This window comes from Balaenoptera ricei, chromosome 11, assembly GCF_028023285.1.
Source record: "Balaenoptera ricei isolate mBalRic1 chromosome 11, mBalRic1.hap2, whole genome shotgun sequence".
Lineage (NCBI taxonomy): Eukaryota > Metazoa > Chordata > Mammalia > Artiodactyla > Balaenopteridae > Balaenoptera > Balaenoptera ricei.
The window spans coordinates 34,377,871-34,392,904 of NC_082649.1; the positions used below are offsets into that span (position 1 = coordinate 34,377,871).

A 15,034-nucleotide genomic window follows, 5' to 3' on the forward strand; every position below is an offset into this window, starting at 1 on the left:
CATTGATTATTCCTATGCCCTGATTCTATAAAAGAGATGGGACTGAACTATCACATAATGACACTCACATACATCTTCTATGGCCAAGGTATTCATACATCTTCCCTGGGTTGGAGATGTTTTTCATCATTTTCTCTGGGAGTTTCTTAAAGTTGTAAGCAGGTAGCATAGATCTTAGATATGTTACCTCATCACAGGACACCAAACCTGGATAAGCAGTTATCATTCTTGCCACAAGGCTTACTTTTGGGCCAATAACTGTATCAGGGAGACAGAAAAGAAAAGGATGGAGAATTTTTGGATCACCTCCTTTACCTTCACCCCCTAAGACACAGAGCTAACAGTCTAATGTCCTATTCTACCTGTATATTCGTGTCTTGCTACTGCCCCAACCATGCCACAGAATACTGGTCCACTGGTGATACTGATGGAAACAAGCCTGGGGATCAGAAAAGCAACAGTGGGTAAATATGCACTCAGAAGCCTCCAAGCACTAGATCTGCCACTCCCTAGATCCAGCAGTCTAGTTTTAGAGCTCAGAATGCAAAAGGCCAGAGGCTGCTGTCAGTTTGCATCACATGGTGGGTACAAAGTACTGAATACTAGGGAAACAGTCAAAAGGAACAAAACGGTCCCCCTACTCTAGGAATTTTAGTTGAGGAGCTATTATTAGTAAAAACACTAAAAACACCTTATATCTGTCAGATACTCTTTATGTGCTTTTTGAAGTATTTTCAAATTCATTACCTCATCTGATTCTTTGAGGGATAATTAACAACAAACATGTGAGGTACGTAGGGCAAATATTTAAAACCCATTTGACAAAAGAAAAAAAAAACTGAAGGAGTTAATTAACTTTCCCAGAGTTATACAAGAGTTAATATTAGTGCCAGAATGAGAATCCAGGCCTCCTGACTCCCAGACCAATGTTATTTCCACCACACCATGCTGCTTAACATGAAACCCCAAAATGAAAAGGGGATCAACAGATCTATACAGGGTTAATGGATCAAATAACGCCAGAATGTGAGAGTTAAGGAATACTCAGAATGTCAGGCTGCTGATGGAAGGCTTGCTGAAGCAAATTAGTCTTTGAAATAAATTTTTTAAAAGGAGTAGTATTTTTTCATTCATCCATTCATGCATGCATACATTCACTCACTTAATAAGCTCTGAGAAGCATGTACAGTACCAAGTACTGGGCTAGGTGTTTAAAATACCCTGTCCTGGAGAAGTTCAGTCTGGGCTGCTGGTGGAGATTGAGGGAGGTGAAGAGATATATAAGTTAGCAAGAAAATACTACATATTAGAGATCAATACAGCAATTAACAGAGCAAACAAAGGGATGCATTAACTGATACTGGAGATTAGAAATAAAGTATTCATAAAGGAGAGGACATATGATCAGACCTTGAAAGCTGAAGTACTGCCAAAGTGAGGCAACAGCATTCTGTCCAGTGGGAAAAGGCACAGGCTTTAGCAATCCTGGTGTATTTGTGCAAAACTAAGTAGTTCAAGATGGCTAGAACACAGAAGGTGTTTGAAATAGGAAGAGGTGGAAGGAAAAGTGGTCCTACCTAGGCCATGGATAGAAAAGCACTAGAAATATAAATTATTTTTAAAAAGGGCATATACTATTCCAGGTGAGGCAAAGGCTCAAAGGTGGCAATGAACAATTCATGCATAACAGAATAAGAAGATTTACTTGACTGATGTGAAAATTTCATGTGACAGATAACAAGATATACATCTGGAGAAAGAAGGTGCAATGAAGCATAATTACTTTCAAGTTAAATTTACAAATAAACAATTTTCAGTTGTTCACGGACAGCACGAAAAGTGGCAACAATCCTAACACTGTTGTCTCCCAGACCATCAAAACTTTCCTGTCTTCCTCTGAGGACAGGATTGAGGACTCTTATATTCACTCACTGGGCCCACTGCCCAGGGTGAATCAGAGACACTCAAGACAAGAACTAGGCAGTTGGTTCTGCTACCACCCCAAGAATGACTGAAAATCTGCTAATGTTTCACAATGCTTCCTTTGTCTAAAATACTCTTCCCCACTTTCTCCACCTGCTGAACGCCTTTCCTTCACAACTGGCTCAAAAATCATCTCTATAGTCAAGACTTCTCTAGTAACTCTGGGGAGAACTATTTCTTCCCATAGCACTTTTTTGTAGCTCCTATGGCGTTTTATTCCTACACTTAAGTTTCACTGTATTAAAATTAGTTGTTTACAGAGCTGAGGAGGTAGTGTCTTATTTCTCTTTATGTCCACCACACCTAGAACAGTGCCTGGCTTGAGGCTTATTCAATGAATGCTTGTTGAATGAATGCATTTATGCATGCCAGAAACTCAGCTGTTAGCAAGACTATGATAATGAAACAAGTAATACTTTTTTTCACTTGGTTATTTCTTATTTCTTTCTGTTGTACTTTATAATTCCCCCTTGCTCTTCCTGTGGTCCATGTTCCATCCTTTCCAAAAAATATTTTAAAAAGTGTTCTTCATTGAGGAAATATATATTATTTACTCATATATGTAAAGTATTTCTGGTGCTGCAAAACTGTTATGATGAGATATGGAGACTGCATTCCCTGGGTCTCAAAAATATCCTGGAGAAATAGTCACAAACCAGAAAAGCCTGATCAATCACTGGACACAGGGAATCATCTTTCTTCTGTAAAATGAACTGAAAACTGAAGGTTATTTCCTAGACTAGAAAGAGGAACTGAGAAGATGACCCAAGGTGAACAGGGAAAGGATATATGGATGTGGTTTTGGGTCTGGATGAGGCTGACGCGAGGCAGAGAGGCATGAGCAATAGTATCTGCTACCGACGCCACACAGGCACCTCTGAGACTCTATCTCTAAACTTGAATTACAGGTGAAGAAGGCAAGCTTCAGTATCTGGTTAGTGCAGCATTTCCCAAAATAAGCTCCTTAGAACATTCATTCTTCTGGGTGTTTACAGGTCTTGGTGTTTGGTGATCAAGTAAATTTGGGAAATGTTGAATAAAACAAAATATAACAAATTTCTTTACTGTAAGACTGCTCAGAAACTTTGATGTTAATGTATATTGTGAATCTTTAAGAAGGAAATATAGTTGCATCAATTCCCAAACATATTTGGCCATGAAAATATTTTTTCCAGGATTTTTTAAGGGACTAATGTTCTACCAAACACACTTCGGGAAATTACTAAATTAGTCATTATCTTCAAGGGAAAAACACTGACCTGGAAACTAGCTTTTAGGATCTAACACTGTCAAACTATTTGGCTTTCCAATGTAACCTCTGGATTTTACTTTCCTTAAGTTAAGGAGGCCAAATGAGATGAACTCTTAAGATCCTATCTAGTGCTTAATATCTATTATATTCTCAACTAAAAAAGACTGAAAAGACCAAGTTATGGTCTAAGAGTCATAGAAGCCATCCTTAAAGGCATTGTAAGATAGCCTCTAATGACCAAGAAATGACTATCTTATTCAGGAGTAAGGGCTAACAGCAGGACTCTTGAAGACCAGAGGTCAAGGCAAAATTTGAAAACAGAATAGACCAGCACTGAAAGGAATGGCTTAGCACACTCACACTGGAGATATGACTGGAAAGTAGGCTGTAGGAGTATCTGCAGATCTCACCGAGCCTGAAAGAAGTGCCACCACGTATCTGCTTTGGACTAAGAGTTTGAGCGCCTATGAAGCAACTGTAGCATCTTTGTTATCTATAAAATAAGGAGTTGGATCAGATAATCTCTAAGTTCCTTTTCAGTACTAATGTCCTATGAGTATGCCTCTACAATGGTATCACAATAGTAATATATGCTATCCCTTTTGGGGAATATTTATATTTTATAAGAGGCAGCTGTGAGGTAATGAAAATAACACAGGATTTGAGGACAGAAGTTCTGGGTTTCATTACCAGCTTTGCTACATGCTACTAACTACTCTTCTGTGGTCTTAGTTTCCTCATGTGTAACAGATACAAATGTTCACACTGGTAGCATATACTAAAGTATTCTAAAAATGTTAAAGCATTATGTAAGTATGTGATATAATTTGTATTCATCTTGAATAAGTATGGCAAGCAAACAAATCTTTGACTCAGTGTTGACATGAGGAATGACCGTTTTTCAAATCTATTCATGTACACGCTTTCCTCATAGCTTTCTAGTGAAAAAAGAAAAAAGGTCATTTGAAAAATTCCAACCAATCATGTCATAGTTGCACTACAGAAAATGGAATTTTCTATAACTTCATTAGGGCTAGGCTTTTGTAGGTGGGAGGGTGGGGTGAATATGGAGGCAGGAGATCAGTTCAGTGTGAATTCCAAAAAAATCAACAGGACTGGGAAAGACTAAGAGTGAAAGCCAAGGAGAGCATTAACCAGTTGTGGTCCCTTCCTATCTAGGCAACTGTCCCATGACATCTCTTCCCACGCCTCCCCTCCCCATAGACAGGCAGCCTTCTCTTCACATACAGATGTATTATGTGCGTATTAATTTATATGTTTGCTTGTTGCTTGAATCTTGCTATGTGTATTTTATACCTCCCCCTCTCCCACCCCACTGGACAGAAACTTATATCCATTTCCCCTGGGTATCTAGTACATAGTTCTGTACCTAGTAATTTCTTAAGATATCTTGTTTTCTGACTTCCCTCAGCATGTTCCCACCCCTTTAGGCAGACTCTGGATGCCCTCAACCCCTGCTACTTGTTACTGTCTCCTACCCTGCCTGAAGAGCCCCCTGGGCCTGAGAAGCTCCTCTCTGCCCCACCTTCCTCCTCACTTGGTCTCAGTAAGATTCTCCCAGCAGAAGCTGAAGATGCTGAAGGAGCTCTCCAGGGCATGTGCACACTCATCTGGCTTCTTATCCCCAGGAAGGCCGAAAACACAGAGGAACATGCAGCCCTGAGATAGGTGACAAAGAAAGAAAAGGGAAATTGACCTGGGGAAGAAATATGGCTTGCCTCAACTGAACCAACTTCCCTAAATGAAGCCAGACCCCTTCCTGGCTGGTTTTCTATTAGGAATGTAGGATTCTATAAGATTCACGAAATGGACGTTCTAGGCCACATCAACATGGACATTTTTAAAAAAGAAGAAAAAAAATCTTGATTTAACTATTTAAAGAACTGAAATTTAAAACACAAGAAAAATCGATGTTAAGAACTTTTCAAAAATTCAACTTCTAGTGTCTACCTTGAGCTAAGTCCATCTGCCTATATTTTCTTTACCTATAATGTCAAGTATGATACTGCTCTTTTTCAGGCTCCTAAATTACCTCAGAAGGATCTGATAATACTTACTTTACTAATAGAGACAGAAAAACATTCTTCATGCTTTCATAAGGATTTTTCAACAAGAAGAGAATTAAAAAGATATGGAGGATAACACTCAGTTACCCTGAAAATTAAACTACCTAGAACATCCCGTTCCTTAAATATTATTACTTGAAGTTTTAATGTAACATAGCTTATTACAAAATAAGAAGCAGAGAGTCTGACTTATGCCTGTGTTATGTGAGAGATAACATAAGATGTTATAATAATAACATAAGACTATTATAATTGTCTTAAGACTATTATTCCTCACTCACCTTTAATGGTGATATGTCAACTTCCCTTGTACTTACTGTCTCAGACATAAAGATCCGGCTCAGCTGGCCACCCCCTTTCTCTATCACTGTGGAGATGTATAAGGCAGCCTCCTGGATAAGATGACACAAATGCAACATCCATGCTGTCTTGTGGAACTCTAGGCTGACCAAAACCATAGTCACAGTACGGAATTCGGATATATACTCCATAGGTTGGCCTTCATCAATCTACAAAGACACAGTGAGTTACCTTGACTGTATCTTCAACTTTTAGTATCATGTTTAGGCATTTAAATTCTATATTCCATGGTAAACATGAGAAAATGACTTATAGATGTCAGACATAAAACTTAAAATTCAGGTTTAAGAGGTATAGAAGATATACAACCAGTGCACTTGGAGTTAAAATTGTTGACTTTAAACCTAACTCACTGATGAAATTTGCCAAGCTTTTATATTTCCTCTCTAAGACACAGTTTGATATGTCCAATTCTATTAGTCATTATATCACTTACTAAGGGATTCACATATAAACAATCAATCAACACTTATTTACCAAGCATATACTCTATACCCTGTTTACAGTGTATTAGTTTCTAGAGGGACAAACAAACAAAAACCAAATATGGTTTCTACTTTCTAGGACTGAGAAATCTAAACTTATAAGACACGTCATCACAGTAATTGGTGCAGATGGGAAAATCTGCTAGTATTACAATGGGAAGCGGGAGATGAACTGGATCAATCAAACGGTTGTCACATTTGTACATGTACACTGGTTTACACAAACACACACACAGTCTACACACAATGACTCAAGAGCTAGGAAATAACCTTCTTTAAAAGGTTTTTCATTATGTGCTTCCGCAAGGTTTGCTCAAGTGCAGAGTCTGGATCCAACTCCAGGGCAGTTCTTAGAGTGTCTGAGAGAAGGAAAACAAACAAAATGTCTCCAGCCATGTGGAAAATTAATCTTTGAAATTTTGGGCATGGGTATAATAAAGGACAAAATAACTTACCAGCACTTGTCCGGTAACGTGGCAGGTAATCGAGGCACTTGTAAAAATGCTCATCAAAATCAAATGGGTCAATGATCCGCATATCTCTTAACTATAGAAAGGAAACTGCTCAATTCTGTGCCCACCCACCAACTGGATTACCTTTGGTTCCTTAATAGAGGGGCTAAGGATGGCATCTCCCTTGTTTATCACTTATCTTTTCAGCCTTACTGTTCTGCCTCGTCTGTCTTCCTGGGAGAATATCCCTCACCTCCCTCCAAAATAAAGTTCCAGTGGTTGGTTTGGTCTGGTGTTGAGCACCACCAGAGCACTGCCCTATGCAGTAGGAAGGCCTTTTCAGGACGTTCAGTGGATGTGACCAACCTCCTACCTTCACAGCTTCATCCTCCCTCATGATTTCCACTTCAAACATGTACTGCTCACAGAGCTTCCAGCAGTTCCAGGACAAGACAATCTCATTTGCCTGAGCCAACCGCTGAGCTAACTGGACACCGTCTACATCACGCCCAGTCACCAAGAGGTACTGTCGCTGCTCATCTCCAACAATAACTTGGGAAATCCGCCCTGCAGACAGACCTATCCAGAGAAAAGGAGACAAGTGGTGAATAGACAAACTCAGCTGGAAAACTATGCAAAGGCTGGGGTCTGGAACCCTCACATTGCTTTATGCATCACGCCAAATCTCGTTATTCCCCACAGTAGCAGAAATATTAGGTGAGCTCCCCCTCAAAAAGAATAGCTTGCTCCAGATTTCCTTCTGTCTTAAACACACCTAGAGACAGACATTCAGACAAGCCTGGGTTGTATGAGGGAAGAAACTCTTGGATCCTAGGCATCCAAGAGTCTTGTCTCTAAATTGCTCTTCTAATGGACAGCTAGGTCCTGATGGCAGAGATCAAATGATTATGCTCAGAAACTGCTGCCACCGTGACCACACCAGCTCTCCTCATATGTAACCAGGGCTGAGTGAGTAGACAATCAGTATTTTACCACACATGGGCTTCGCCATACCCTTTATTTCTGCCTCCTGTTTTTCTTGTCCTGGGGGATTTCTTAGTGCTAATAACAGCTGAAAAACTGGTTTGCTTGCCAGGGAAGAAATTACTATAACCAGAAGTATGCCCTTAGGCAAGTCACCCAATCCACACTAAAAACAAGGGAAAAAGCAGTTTTAAAAGAATGGCAGAGACATATACTTTTGGCCAAGGTGCAGCAACAGGCAGTGAATTTACCTTAATGCCTGGAACAACCAAGGAACTGGAAAAATACACAAAACAACAGAAACAACAGTTTTCAAGATATTGGACATGAGGTAATTAAGGACAATATGCTTGAGAGATGAGAAACAAACAAAGTGAACCCTCTGATGCCCCAGCTCACTGCCTAGAGAGAGTTTCCAGTACACATCTCAGGGAGGGTAAGCCCAGGTGTAGCCCGGAGGATTCCCTGAGTTGAGACAGAGGTAGGAGTCTGAGAAGGCCAAGCTAGCTAGAGCTCACAAGGCACTGTGAGTGCTGGAGAGGAGAGTGTGTAGAGAGAAAACTCCACAGAACTCCAGAGAACTGAGTCCCCCTCAGGTCTTTAAGTGCATCAATGTGAGGAAACAACCTGAGGCTAGGGAAAAGAGCCCCCTGAAAAGATTAGAGGGAACAATCTTAGTATCACACAGGGCTGGGAATAGTTCCCATTTCCACTAGCCAGAGTATTAAACTTCATGCTTCACAGGACATCAGGTACACTACTCGGAAGTGGTGTGCCTCAGGAATGGGGCAAAACTAGCTCTGGACTAAACACTGCTCTGGTCCTATCCAACAAAATTTGAAAGCAAAACCTATTAAGCTAACCACATCTCAGAACTAAGTTCAAGAATATTTATAGAAATATTTAAAAATCCAGCACTCAACAAGGTTAAATTCACACCTGGCACCCACCAAAAATTACCAGGTATGCCAAGAAAAAGGAAAATATGACCCACAATGAGAAGAAAAATCAATCAATCAAGCCCAATGTAGAATAACAGAGACGACAGAATTAGTAGACAGGACATTAAAAGTTATAACTATATTCCATATATTCAAGAACTAGAGAGAATACTAAACAAGTAGGGACATGGAGGATATGGTATCTTCATATGGATGAAAACCACAGGCCTGAGATGAAAAATACACTACAAAAATACACAAGAAAATATATTAGATCAAAGGCAAATTAGACTTTTCAAAATAAAAGATCTGTAAACTTGAAAACATAGCAATAGAAACCATCCAAAATGAAACACAGGGAGAAAAAAGATAGAAAAACAATGAACACAGCATCAGTGAGTCGTGGGACAATTTCAAGCAGCCTAATATGTGTGTAACTAGACAGAGGAGGAGGAAGAGAGAAAAAATTATTTGAAGAAATAATGGCAGAACATTTTCTAAATTTTATAAAAACTAGAAACCTATAGATCCAAGAATTTCAATGAGTCCCAAGTATAAGAAAAATGAAGAAAACTGTACCAAGGTACATCACAATCCGATTACCTAAAACCAGTGATAAAGAAAAAATCGAAAAGCAGCTGGGGTAGAAGGGGAGGGACATTATATACAAAGAAACAAAAATATAGATGAAAGCAGATTTCCTGTTGGACATACTGCAAGCTAGAAGACAGTAGAACTGCAAGCTAGAAGACACTAGAACAACAGCTTTCATGTAAGAGGAAAAAAATTCCTGTCAATCTAGAATTCTATACCCAGGGAAAATACCTTTCAAAAACAGAGGTGAAATAAAGATTTTTTTCAGACACACAAAAGCTAAACTAACCCATCTCCAGCAAACCCACACTATGAGAAACGTTAAAGGAAGTTCTACAAACAGACAATAATAAATGTTGACTAGGACATGGAGAAATTGGGACCTTTACACATTGCTGGTGGAAATGTAAAATGGTACAAACACTTTGGAAAAAAGATAAGCAATTTCTCAAAAAGTTAAACATGCATCTACCGTTATGACCCAGCCCTTTCACTCCTAGGTATTTAACCAAGAGAAATAAATGCTTAAGTCTACACAAAGACTTGTATACAGATGTTCATAGCAGCCTTATTTGTAATAGCCAAAAATTGACAATAATCCTATTGTAGATCAAAAAGTGAATAAATAACCCTAGTCAGAGAACTAAGATCCCACAAGCTAGCCAAAAAAAAAAAAAGCAATGATAGAAAAATCTGTGGTTGCTTGGGGATGGGGAGGGGAGTAGTGGGATGGAGAGTTTATAAAGGGGCACAGGAAACTTTAGTGAGTGTTGAATATGTTCATTATCTTGATCGTGGTGATGGTTTCAAAAGTATATAAATATGTCTACGTACAGTATCACTTATGAATTATCTATCAATAAAACAAAAACCAGAAGAAAAAAGGATGATAGGATAGGAGAGATGCCATACAACTCAGAATATGATTCTTCACTTCTGTTCCTCAAAATACAAATGAATAGCTAGAGCCAACTTTTGCCCTTCAGAAACCCCTTGAGGTTTCTGGACTCCTGTGAAGCAGTTTTTTGTACAGAGCTTCGCCTTCAATCCTGACTCTGTTGAAACTATGGCCTCTGTGTACAGCTTTTAAATTTCTATGGCATTATATTATATATATATATATATTTTTTAAATTATTTATTTATTTATTTTTGGCTGTGTTAGGTCTTCGTTTCTGTGCGAGGGCTTTCTCTAGTTGCGGCAAGCGGGGTCCACTCTTCATTGCGGTGCGCGGGCCTCTCACTATCGCGGCCTCTCATGTTGCGGAGCACAGGCTCCAGACGCGCAGGCTCAGTAATTGTGGCTCACGGCCCAGTTGCTCCGCGGCATGTGGGATCTTCCCAGACCAGGGCTCGAACCCGTGTCCCCTGAATTGGCAGGCAGACTCCCAACCACTGCGCCACCAGAGAAGCCCTATATTATATTTTTGATAATGTAATACAGTAACATAATTAAAAAACCAAACTATATAAAGAATATACATTGAAAAGTCTTGATTCCACCTATATACCTATCTACACTATTTTCCCCCAATAGGTAACTTTTATTAGTTTCTTATATATCTTTCCAGTGTTTCTTTATACAAATATAAACAAATAAGAAAAATTCTTACTTCTCCTCCTTACTCAAAAGGTAGCATATTAAACACAGTGCTTTGCATCTTGCTTTTTCTCATCTATATTTTGGAGATATTGCTATATCAAAACAACTTTTTTTAAAGTGGCAGAGAATCTCATTGGGTAGACTATTATTGTTTATTTAACCAGTCTCCTACAGATAATTTTCAACCTTTTATCACAATCTATATTGCAATCAATAATCTTATACATATGATATTTTATAAATACTCAGGTATACCTACAGGATAAATGTTGGGGTTGAAGGATAAATGTTAGGATTGCTGGGTTGAAGAATAAATGCATTTGTAATCTTGGTAGAGATTACTGAATCACCCTCCATGGAAGTTGTACCACTGCTGACTCCCACCAGCACTGTGAGAGAAGGCTTATTCCTCACAACCTTATCAACAGTGTGTTCAGCATCTGAATTCTTCCATATCTATAGGTAAGAAATGATCTCAACTGGTACTTTCAATTGACATTTTTCTTATTACGACGTTGACCAGTTTTTCACAAGTTACAAGGGATGATCTTTGTTTATGTGTTATTTATGCATGTTCTTTGCTCATTTTTCTGTTAGAATGTTAGTCTTTTTATTTATTTATTTATTTATTTATTTATTTATTTATTTATTTATTTATTTATGGCTGTGTTGGGTCTTCGTTTCTGTGCGAGGGCTTTCTCTAGTTGCGGTAAGTGGGGGCCACTCTTCATCGTGGTGTGTGGGCCTCTCACTATCTGGCCTCTCTTGTTGCGGAGCACAGGCTCCAGACGCGCAGGCTCAGTAGTTGTGGCACACGGGTTTAGTTGCTCCGCAGCATGTGGGATCTTCCCAGACCAGGGCTCGAACCCGTGTCCCCTGCATTGGCAGGCAGATTCTCAACCACTGCGCCACCAGGGAAGCCCAGAATGTTAGTCTTTTCTTGATTTCTAGGTGTTTTTTCTATGTTAGGAAAATTCACCCTTTGTCTAAATGATATAAGTTGCAAACATTTTTTTCCAGGTTGTCATTTATCTTTTGAATTGTTTATACTGTTTTTTTTTTTCCAATTGATCACTCTTTTAGTAGCTAATACCTATCTTTAGCTGCAGGTCCTGGCCTTCTCTGGTATGGTAGATCCCAAATTTCTCCTGTATCTCCAGGCTGCATTTTGCCACCAGGGTAATGATGTCACTCAGTTGATTCTGTTCCACTGTCCAGAGTGCCAAGAGCACATTCCCTGTAGAGACACAGATAGGCTGACAGAGATCAAATATCTGGATTCACTTGCCAGAGCAAAGCTCCCGATAATGCAGAAGATATCATGCAAGGTGTCAGACAAAGTTTCTTGGCCCTATACGTCATACTAGGTTAAAATATGGCCTTAGATCCTTAAAACCATTCAGCATATAAAAACATGACTAAGTAGAAGCTGAAATGTTCCTAAAACCTAGGGCTATTTTTGGTACTCTTCTCTCCATCAGTATACTAACAGATCTAAGAGGTTCACAAAGTGTAGGTTTACATTCAAGTTGAATTTTAAGATTTTAAGTGGTTTCTTTAAGTTTAAATGAAAAGATGGGCCAACTCTATGGCATATAGCTGTTAATAATCCTAAGAGTTTTCTAGATAGGAGACAGGCCAGACTTCTTCCCTACTTAGCTTCTGCTATTAATGACCAAGTTTCTCATTAGTTTTCTCATGAATGCTTTATAGGCACTTATTTTCCTGTCAGTCAATGTGAACAAAATGTAAAGTACTTGGGAGCTTAATATGGACAAGGCTTTTGCATTAGACTGGGAGATCCTCTGAGGCAGAGACTGTGTCTTCCTCATCTTTGTTTCCCCAGGGCCCAGCACATACTAAATAAACAAACAATGCTGAATAAACAAACATGCCAAATTCCACCTATAGTCTTCCTCGCTTACAGTGCTTTAAATATTCAGAAAAAAATGAAAAATACCTGTGATATTTAGGATATCCCCTCCAAAACAGAGCACATCTGAAATCAAGTAAGGGAGAGAGAGGAAAATGAGTCAAAATCAGAGATATGCCAGATCATGGCAGAATAATATATGATGAAAAGAATGGCCTGCAGAGTTTTTCCTCATATCTTTTCTGGTCAATTTATTCACTCCAAGGCTTAGACTCCTTCTTCCTTTCCCCTGGCTTCTCCTCAAATCTGCCTGTTCCTATATCCATCTCCTCTAAAACGGAAGAAAAGTCCTCCTGTTATCTTCAAAGCCATCCCCCTATTCACGCTCTGCATCCTAGTCCCTCTCACCCTCCCAAGAACGTCACTCCTTTCCTTATCTTCTCTCTACTCCATCATTCCCATTAGTATCTTTTTTTAAAAAAAAACAAAACACAACAAAATTAACCCACCTAGTCTTGACTCTGCCTTCTTCTCTAGTTACTAGCTCAATTTTTGTTACATTCCCAGCAAAACAATTCTCAGAAGAGCTGGCGATATACAAGTTTCTCCTCCTATCAAATTCATGCTTAATTTTTTTCCTCTACCATTCTCTTCTCAGTTTATTCCAATCTGACTTCCATTTCCACCACTTCACTAAAATGATCAAAATCATCACAGCATTCATCTTGCTAAATTCAGTATTTTTCAGACATCACTATATTTGACACTTTTCATTTTCAACCCAGCTAGAATGGCCCTCTTCTTCTAGAGACACTACTTCCCCTTTGGCTTCACAGAATCCTACCTGACTGGCTGCTTTATAGTCTCTTTTGTAGGTTCTTTCTTCCTGATCAAAATCCTCCCCTGGAGTTCCTTAAGCCTCAGTCTTAGGCTCTTTCTCTTCATTTACACTCTCCCAACGTGGACTCAATCAGTTCTTTAAGTAACATCTTTATGCCATCAATTCACTTTTCATCTCTAACAGATCTATTCTCTGAGCTCCCAGGCTCAATCATACCTGCTAACTTCATTTCTCCAGTTGACTGACTTATTAACATCTTAAACTCAATATATTTAAAATAGAACCCCTGATTTTCTCTCAAAGCCATCTTTCCCATCTTGATAAGTGACATCACCATAAATTCAGTTATGAAAGGCAAAAAACTTGAGAGTCCCTTTCCTCACTACTTCCCACTGAAATCCAACACATTAGAAAATCCTGTCTGCTGAACTGCAAAATATATTTCAAATCAGTTTATCTCGGTACAGCTCCCTTCATTGCATATATCTAGACCAATGGTTTCAACTTTCACTGCACACTAAAATTGCCTATGAAACTTTAAACATCCTTATTCCTGGGCCAAACCCAAGACATTCTGATTTAACTGGGGTGAAGCCTAGACCTCAGGATTTTTAAAAGCTTCCTAAGTAGTTATCTAACGTGCTGCCAAGCCTGAGAATCACTAACCTAGATGAAATTTCCATCATCTCTCCACAGCTGCTCCAAATGCCTCTTCCAGCTTTCATTCTTACCACCTACCCTCCATCAGATCCCAATAATACAATCTCCATGAGGGCAGACACTGTGTCTTTCTTATTTTTCCATGTATTTCTAGTACCCAGCAGCTCCTGGTGTTATAATACACACATGATACATAATATCTATTTCTCCCTTTCATCTAAACTTGATGAGATCAATTGAAAGACTTTTTATTTTTATTTTTAAATTAAAAAAAGTTGCAGTGCTGCTCGGCTTACAGGATCTCAGTTTGAACCCTGGCCCAGGGATTAAACCCCGGCCCCGGCATTGGAAGCGCAGCGTCCTAACCACTGGAACGCCAGGGAATTCCCAAAAGGTTTTTTATACTTGTTCCTCAGGGGTAAGGGGTGAGTCACATAGCCACTTTATGTGGCTAAAGAAGATGCCACAAAGTAATCATTCTGGTGAATCTCAGAATGATGGACATAACTCAACAGGATACTGTCAGTACAAGAAGGGAATGTTATATCAGTACTAAAGGGTACAGGGCCAGAGTAATTTCTGTTAGGTAGACCTAACTAGACTGAAAACTCCTCTAAGAATAGGTTTTTGCACCCCCTGCACCTATTACAGTGTTACGTCACAGAGCAGGTACTCAAAACATGTTTACTGTACAAATGAAAAGGTTTTTTTTTTTCCCCCCGGATTAGGCAAATATCCACAAGCTTAGTACTGATACATGGCAGAAAATAAAACACTCAGTCCTACTTCACAGGATCAAAATGCAGTAATACAATGGGAAGGTGTTCTGTAAATTATATCTGATATACACAGGAGGCACATTATATTACTGTTAGAAGACACAACCTGAGGAATACTTTATTTTGAAATAAAATACAAAC

General features: G+C 39.1%; 1 protein-coding gene across 1 annotated transcript in view; it reads right to left on the minus strand.

Moving 5' to 3' along the window:
- Nucleotides 1-15,034, minus strand: part of LOC132374704 (adenylate cyclase type 10-like) — a 39,843-nt gene that overhangs the window by 23,355 nt on the left and 1,454 nt on the right. The window contains 11 exon segments of the mRNA XM_059938728.1: nt 69-258; nt 363-439; nt 4,794-4,915; nt 5,640-5,831; nt 6,438-6,526; nt 6,623-6,713; nt 6,993-7,198; nt 10,996-11,029; nt 11,032-11,198; nt 11,834-11,977; nt 12,701-12,739. Of these exon segments, the coding sequence (XP_059794711.1) occupies nt 69-258; nt 363-439; nt 4,794-4,915; nt 5,640-5,831; nt 6,438-6,526; nt 6,623-6,713; nt 6,993-7,198; nt 10,996-11,029; nt 11,032-11,198; nt 11,834-11,977; nt 12,701-12,739 (1,351 nt within the window).